This window comes from Phoenix dactylifera, chromosome 16, assembly GCF_051530095.1.
Source record: "Phoenix dactylifera cultivar Ajwa chromosome 16, Ajwa_hap1_PhDact_Kaust_v1.1, whole genome shotgun sequence".
Taxonomy (NCBI): domain Eukaryota; kingdom Viridiplantae; phylum Streptophyta; class Magnoliopsida; order Arecales; family Arecaceae; genus Phoenix; species Phoenix dactylifera.
The window spans coordinates 15,018,809-15,027,090 of record NC_143205.1 but is presented as its reverse complement, the minus strand read 5'-3'; the positions used below and the strand labels follow the sequence as shown (position 1 = coordinate 15,027,090).

Genomic DNA, 8,282 nt, shown 5'->3' with positions numbered 1-8,282 from the left:
GTTCAAGATGCCTCAAGTGGAGCCCTACAGCGGAACCACCGACCCCCTCGACCACTTGGAGAGCTACCGAGCTCTCATGGCCCTACAAGGATCCTCAGAGGCCGTACTTTGTAAGGCCTTCCCGGTGACTCTTCGAGGGACAGCCCGGCTTTGGTTTTCTGGGCTAAAGCCGAGCACTGTATCTTCCTTCGAGCAACTCGGCAGGCAATTTGCTACCAATTTCGCTGCCAGCCGACGCCAACGGCGGACGTCAGATTCCCTCCTGGACATCAAGCAGAAGGAGGGGGAATCCCTCAAGGAGTATCTGGACCGTTTTACTGCCGCCACGTGGGAAGTTCGCGAGCTAGACCAGTCAATAGCCATGTCGGCTCTGAAGACTGGAGTTCGCTCCTATCGATTTCTCTTCTCCATCGAGAAGAGCTTTCCGGCCGACTTCACCGAAATGCTGGCCCGAGCCCGGAAGTACGCTAAGGCCGAGGTGGCAATCGCCTCCAGGCGGGGTGCGATTGAGCCCGCCTCAAGAAAGCAAAAGAAGCGCCGCGAAGAGCGCGGCCGACAAAGAAGCCGATCCCCCCGTCGAGAGAAGAATTTCCCCCGGCTGAGGAGCCCGCCTCGGAAGCAGGGACAGCCACAACGGAGGACCCCGCCTCGACCAAGATCTCCACCACGGCCTCGGGCGTACCCAGGGAGGTACGAAAATTACACAGCCATCAATGCACCCCGGGCCGAGATTTTGATGGAGATTGAAGGCCGGGACTTTTTCCGACCTCCACCTCCCATGCGGGATACGGGATTCCCGCGCAATCCCAGGAAGTACTGCCGCTTCCATCGAGACCATGGGCACGACACGGAGGACTGTATTCAGCTCCGAGACGAGATCGAGGCGCTTATTCGCCGCGGGGTGCTCAATCGGTTCATACGGAACCGACGTGAAGAGAGGAGGCCAGCAGAAAACACCACGCCCCCTGAGAATCCAAATGACAACAGACCCATCGCCGGCACCATCAATGTCATTAGGGGAGGAACCTCCGCTGGAGAGCCAGCCCAGGAAGTTCCCCCGAAGCGCCCACGCACTTCCGAAGCCATCTCGTTCTCGGATGAGGATTTAGAAGGGGTTGAGACCCCTCATGATGATGCTGTGGTCATCTCCATGATTGTAAATAAGTTTGATGTAAAACGTGTCCTAGTTGACAATGGAAGTTCAGCTAACGTTTTTGTAATAACCCCAAAATATTTTTTTTTATATAAAAAAGGATAGAATAGTCATTTAAAATTGATATGAGGGGTAAAATTGGAAGGAATGAAAAGATAATGGCATAGTTGTAGATGCGTTGAAGTGGTAAGGGTAAAATTGGAAAGGAATCAAAAGTTAATGGCATAACAGTAGATATGTTGAAGTGTTAGGGGCAAAATGGGAATTTAATAATATTAAACAAAGGGTAAATAGTGTTTTGATGTGACTTAATTGGAGGGTTTTGAGTTGGTTGGCTGGCGTTGGGATGGAAACTGAGAGAGAGTAACAGAGAGGGAGAGTCAGAGACGCAGAGAGGAAAGAAAGAAGGAAAAAGAGAAGAAGAAGAAGAAGAAAGAAGAAGAGGAAAGGGATTCGAGGAGGAAAGGGATCCCGGTTGCACTTCCAGCTGAAGGAAAAAACGTAGATCTCCTTCCCCTCTACGCAAGGACCTCGATTTCCAAAAAGAAAAAGGTAAATATCCATCCCTATCTAGTCTTTTGATGACATTAGGCTATACAAAGGGTGGATATAGTCTAGAGGGGTCGGATAAGGGTTGTAGAGGTGGTTAAAAGAGGAAGAATCGGATTTTAACAAATTTTTCCGGCACTACGGAAAAACTGTGTCGAAGTCCCAACTTCGGCGAATTATTTAGGGGGTCAAACGGCCTCCGATGATGATGCATGTTATCTCTTTGGAATCCTCCATGAGTGTAGAATGTTAGGTAAAAATTTCATCAAATTTGGAGTCTGAAAAGTGGATCAAACCCGGGATGAAGTAACCGGCTGTCGGTCCAGATTACTGTTCATCCGGGTGAAAAATAGGGGATTTCATGCTATAATAGGGTATTAAGCCTAGATCAAGCTAAAAGGGACCTTGTACTCATGCAAGGGAGTCCCTAATACACATAAATGGTGAGTTAATTAATTAAAAAGAAAAAGAAGAAAGAAAAGAAAAGATTTAGGGAACAGGGGAGTTGAATCAATTAAAGTTCCCTATGTTATAATTGGCACGTAGATTATAGCCCTTGATACAAAACTAAATATATTGTAAATGCATGTATCAGTTGGGCAAGAAGCTAGGGAACAAGAGGAAGAAGTTCCCCACTGCCAGCTGTAGATTTTTGGAGGCGTATCAAGGCTGTGCCAGATTGACAGGTGAGTGGGAGTCATGTACTTTGCACCATGAGCATCCTTAATTCATTTTCATGAATACCGCCGAGTGTGAATTGATTCCACTTGTGCATATTGATTGATATTGTGGTAGATTCCTCTATGTTTTGTTCTCCATGCTTGATTATTCTGTACATGCATTTGAGGGAACATTGAGAGGAATTACGAGGGGTTGATGAGTAATCAAATTGATTCCGAATTGTGAAATGATTTCTTTTGTAAATTGATTTCATTTCCTCTATTTCAAAAACTTGTAAGTGGTAACCTTGATTATACTCTTTATGAGTAATTAAATTGGATCTGAATTATAAAATGATTTCTTTTGTAAATTGATTTCATTTCCTCTATTTCAAAGACTTATGAGTGGTAGCCTTGATTATACTCTTTATGAGTAATTAAATTGGATCTGAATTGTGAAATGACTTCTTTTGTAAATTGATTTCATTTCCTCTATTTCAAAGACTTGTAAGTGGTAACCTTGATTATACTCTTTATGAGTAATTAAATTGGATCTGAATTGTGAAATGACTTCTTTTGTAAATTGATTTCATTTCCTCTATTTCAAAGACTTGTAAGTGGTAGCCTTGATTATACTCTTTTATGAGTAATTAAATTGGATCTGAATTGTGAAATGACTTCTTTTGTAAATTGATTTCATTTCCTCTATTTCAAAGATTTGTAGAGCCCATTTCAGTGGTATATTGAGTTGCATTGCACACCCTTGACCCCTCACTCCCAAACCTGATGTTAGTTTATGATTGGGTCGGAGTCGAGTGAGTGGTAGTCTTAATTATGCTCCTTTTAGTAGAGTATTGGGAGGGTGCATTATGGCATTCATGCATGGCTTGACAGTATCTGCAGGACACCTATAGTCGATGGGGTTGAACATCGGCCTTTGTGCACATAGTAGCCTTCTGGGTGGGCGGAGCCCAGTCCCTTCCTAGGGGGGGACACGGCCCTAGGCGTAGGATCGGCCGGTCCTACGACTTATATTCTGCTTGCCGCCGGGCATAGTAAGACCCCGCGAGGTGCAGTATGGCTTTCCGCGGATGTAGAATTCCTACGAAGTGCCGTTTAGTATGTAGATGTGAGATGGATTTCTGTTCTGGATACTGGCCAGCATTTACATGATCAGTGTGGTATCTTATCCTGCATATGCATGTGACAGTGGGGAGTTGTTGCTGGTTCGCCTGGGGCGTAAAACCCACCTCCCGATAGCTGTCTAGCATTTACATTATCGATATGGTGTCTTATCCTGCATATGCATGTGACAGTGGGGAGTTGTTGCTGGTTCGCCTGGGGCGTAAAACCCACCTCCCGACAGCTGTCTAGTGATGATTTACATATTGGTGTGGTGTCATATTCGATGTATGCATATGGCAGTAGGGAGTTGTTGCTGGTTCGCCTGGGGCGTAAAACCCACCTCCCGATAGCTGTCTTGTTGATGATTCAGCCTATTGACACCTGATTTATATGATTCAGTACTATGACCTGTTGAACATATTCATGAGTAGCATATATGTTGACTTGATTATTCCATATATGCTTCAGATGAGTTGATATTGATGATTTACTCCATATTCTTTATGTTGAGTTCATGTTCATCTTGTTATTGATCTTGAGATTTTACCTCGAGCCATGATTATATCTTGTCTCATGTGCATAGTACTCTCTACTCCACTCACTGAGTATTTATATACTCACTCCCCAGTTTGATGTTTTTGATTGCAGGAAAGGTATTGTATAGAGAGGAGCAGGATTAGTGGTTGCCTGCTAGCTGTGCCGCTCCATAGTATAGTATAGTATAATGTAAATAGAGGTTTATACCTTTTGGTGTATTATAAACCTTCTATTGTATATAGTGCATAGTTACAGTCATAGATCCTGTTGTGGATATGGGTTTGACCATGGATGGAATGGGAACCAGATTTTTATACAGATGAGTTATATGCCTGAGATAATGTATTGATATATATTGTCCAGGTTCATTATGTGACGGATTATGTGATTGCTGCTCTGACAGGTAGTGTGTTGTATGTATTGAGATAATCCTGACAGGTCACTATAGGAAAAGTGATCATTTTGTGCATGTATCATGCCAAATTTTTCAAGATCTATTGATGATTGATAGGTAGTAGGGTTCTACGCGGTGGCTGGTGGCCTTATGCCTACCCGCACCCTAGGACCGTCGCGGCGGCCCGCCGGGAACGGGGCGGGGGTCGTGACAAAGCTTGGTATCAGAGCAAAGGTTAAGAAGAGTCCTGTCAGAGCAATAGGATGAGTCAGGATTAAGTATAGGATTATACTATGGAGCATAGGATTTTTCTGTATGTTATTTTATGAGTCATTTACAACTCAGTAAAATATATCATGACTCAGTGTGTAACGACCATCCTCTCTTTTTGACTTTTTTAGAAAGATATAAAGAATACCTCCAAGGAGAGGATCTGCTCGTCCTGGAAGGAGGATGGAGCCAGATATAGCATTGGATGCGGGTTCCACACATATCGAGCCCCAAAGAGAAAAATCTCCTCCTGCAGACAGGCGGAGAGTTGATGATCAAGGGGAGGTAGGAAGTAGAGATGCATTGATGGAACAGTTACTGGCGGAGAATCAGGCTCTGAGGGAGCAGATTGCTCGGAGGAAATCTCCTGCCCCATCAGTAGTATCCATCCCACCTCCTGTACCTGTGCCAAGAAGTTTGGCCAGGCGGGCTCTAGATGATGAGGGGATTACTGTACAGGAATTTCTGAGGCTCAGAACCCCGGAGTTTAAGGGGGAAGAAGGTGAAGATCCTCAGAGATTCCTGGAGGAGACTGAAAAGATGATACGGAGACTGCCCTGTTTTGATGCAAGAGCTATAGAACTTGTAGGGCTTACAATGAAGGAAGATGCCTCGGACTGGTACCAGAGACAAGTGGAGGATAGATTGTACAGTAGGAATCCTCCAACCTGGGAAGAGTTCAGGCAAGCAGTGATGGATGAGTTCTTGTCTCCGGCTGAGAGGCAGAATCGGGCTCTTCAGTTTGAGAGGCTGAAGCAGATGCCCGGAATGAGCGTATCTGAGTACGCTCGTGAGTTCACTAGATTGGGGAAGTATGCTCCTTACATCATCCCCACTGAAGCTGCCAGGATAGAAAGGTTCAGACGAGGTCTGATTTCCCCGCTTTATAATGCAGTACTGGCAGTAGAGGTCCCCACCTTGTCTAGGCTGATAGATAAAGCAAAACAGTGGGAGACCAGAAACAAAGAGGAAAGAGCTGAAAGAGAACAGAGGAAAATGAGTGTGGAGAAAGGACAAAGCAGCAGAGGTAGATCTGAGGGAGTAGATCTCTCGGAGGGCCCGACGGAGCAGTCTGTACGCTCAGCTCCACCTGCCCCACGTAAGAGGAAATGGAGGGAAAGAGGTCAATCACAAGAAACTTTTCTACCATCAGTACCTCGTCCTCCGGTCACTATGGCCAGAACTGAATCCAAGTTTCAATCATGGCCAGTGTGTGGCATATGTGGGAAGCAGCACCCTGGCAGATGCAGAATGGGTCAGGGAGTGTGCTACAGATGTGGACAGCCGGGTCATTTTGTCAGAGAATGCCCGCAGGGTGCCACCCAGCAGTTTGTGCCTTTAACATCCTACCCTTCTGTGCAGATGGACAGGCCTAGTAGTAGGGGGCCTGTAGGCAGAGGCAGAGGTCAGACACCAGCGTCACAGCAGAGTGCCGGACCATCTCAGCCATTAGCTCCAGCAGGCAGAGGGCAAGGAAGGGTGTTTACGGTAAATCCACAAGAGGCACAGGCATCGAATGCAGCTGTGACAGGTATGCTCCTCATTGATAAGATTAAAGCTAGAGTGTTGTTTGATTCTGGAGCTACCCATTCATTTGTGTCCCCTTATTTTGCTAAGAAGTTAGCTAAGGATAAGATATTAATGCATATTCCCTTAGCTATTAGTACATCTGTAGGGGATAGTATAGAAGCGAAGTATGTGTATCCTACCTATGTGGTAGAGATAGAAGGTAAAACACTCCCAATTTATTTGATTTCCAATACCACACCGAGCAGAATATGAAAAGCAAATACACTCACCCCTTTGAGTAATCAGGTAATTTACTCTTTTAAATTCGAGGACGAATTTTATATAAGGGGGGGAGGATGTAATAACCCCAAAATATTTTTTTTTATATAAAAAAGGATAGAATAGTCATTTAAAATTGATATGAGGGGTAAAATTGGAAGGAATGAAAAGATAATGGCATAGTTGTAGATGCGTTGAAGTGGTAAGGGTAAAATTGGAAAGGAATCAAAAGTTAATGGCATAACAGTAGATATGTTGAAGTGTTAGGGGCAAAATGGGAATTTAATAATATTAAATAAAGGGTAAATAGTGTTTTGATGTGACTTAATTGGAGGGTTTTGAGTTGGTTGGCTGGCGTTGGGATGGAAACTGAGAGAGAGTAACAGAGAGGGAGAGTCAGAGACGCAGAGAGGAAAGAAAGAAGGAAAAAGAGAAGAAGACGAAGAAGAAAGAAGAAGAGGAAAGGGATTCGAGGAGGAAAGGGATCCCGGTTGCACTTCCAGCTGAAGGAAAAAACGTAGATCTCCTTCCCCTCTACGCAAGGACCTCGATTTCCAAAAAGAAAAAGGTAAATATCCGTCCCTATCTAGTCTTTTGATGACATTAGGCTATACAAAGGGTGGATATAGTCTAGAGGGGTCGGATAAGGGTTGTAGAGGTGGTTAAAAGAGGAAGAATCGGATTTTAACAAATTTTTCCGGCACTACGGAAAAACTGTGTCGAAGTCCCAACTTCGGCGAATTATTTAGGGGGTCAAACGGCCTCCGATGATGATGCATGTTATCTCTTTGGAATCCTCCATGAGTGTAGAATGTTAGGTAAAAATTTCATCAAATTTGGAGTCTGAAAAGTGGATCAAACCCGGGATGAAGTAACCGGCTGTCGGTCCAGGTTACTGTTCATCCGGGTGAAAAATAGGGGATTTCATGCTATAATAGGGTATTAAGCCTAGATCAAGCTAAAAGGGACCTTGTACTCATGCAAGGGAGTCCCTAATACACATAAATGGTGAGTTAATTAATTAAAAAGAAAAAGAAGAAAGAAAAGAAAAGATTTAGGGAACAGGGGAGTTGAATCAATTAAAGTTCCCTATGTTATAATTGGCACGTAGATTATAGCCCTTGATACAAAACTAAATATATTGTAAATGCATGTATCAGTTGGGCAAGAAGCTAGGGAACAAGAGGAAGAAGTTCCCCACTGCCAGCTGTAGATTTTTGGAGGCGTATCAAGGCTGTGCCAGATTGACAGGTGAGTGGGAGTCATGTACTTTGCACCATGAGCATCCTTAATTCATTTTCATGAATACCGCCGAGTGTGAATTGATTCCACTTGTGCATATTGATTGATATTGTGGTAGATTCCTCTATGTTTTGTTCTCCATGCTTGATTATTCTGTACATGCATTTGAGGGAACATTGAGAGGAATTACGAGGGGTTGATGAGTAATCAAATTGATTCCGAATTGTGAAATGATTTCTTTTGTAAATTGATTTCATTTCCTCTATTTCAAAAACTTGTAAGTGGTAACCTTGATTATACTCTTTATGAGTAATTAAATTGGATCTGAATTATAAAATGATTTCTTTTGTAAATTGATTTCATTTCCTCTATTTCAAAGACTTATGAGTGGTAGCCTTGATTATACTCTTTATGAGTAATTAAATTGGATCTGAATTGTGAAATGACTTCTTTTGTAAATTGATTTCATTTCCTCTATTTCAAAGACTTGTAAGTGGTAACCTTGATTATACTCTTTATGAGTAATTAAATTGGATCTGAATTGTGAAATGACTTCTTTTGTAAA

General features: G+C 43.4%; 1 protein-coding gene across 1 annotated transcript; it reads left to right on the top strand.

Moving 5' to 3' along the window:
- The first annotated feature begins 2,297 nt into the window (after positions 1-2,297).
- LOC149751138 (uncharacterized) lies at positions 2,298-6,905 on the top strand. Its single transcript, XM_089927889.1, has 2 exons — positions 2,298-2,688; positions 2,902-6,905. The coding sequence occupies exon 2, from the start codon at positions 4,871-4,873 to the stop codon at positions 6,467-6,469; it is 1,599 nt and encodes a 532-aa protein (XP_089784015.1). The 5' UTR covers positions 2,298-2,688; positions 2,902-4,870; the 3' UTR covers positions 6,470-6,905.
- Positions 6,906-8,282: the final 1,377 nt, after the last annotated feature.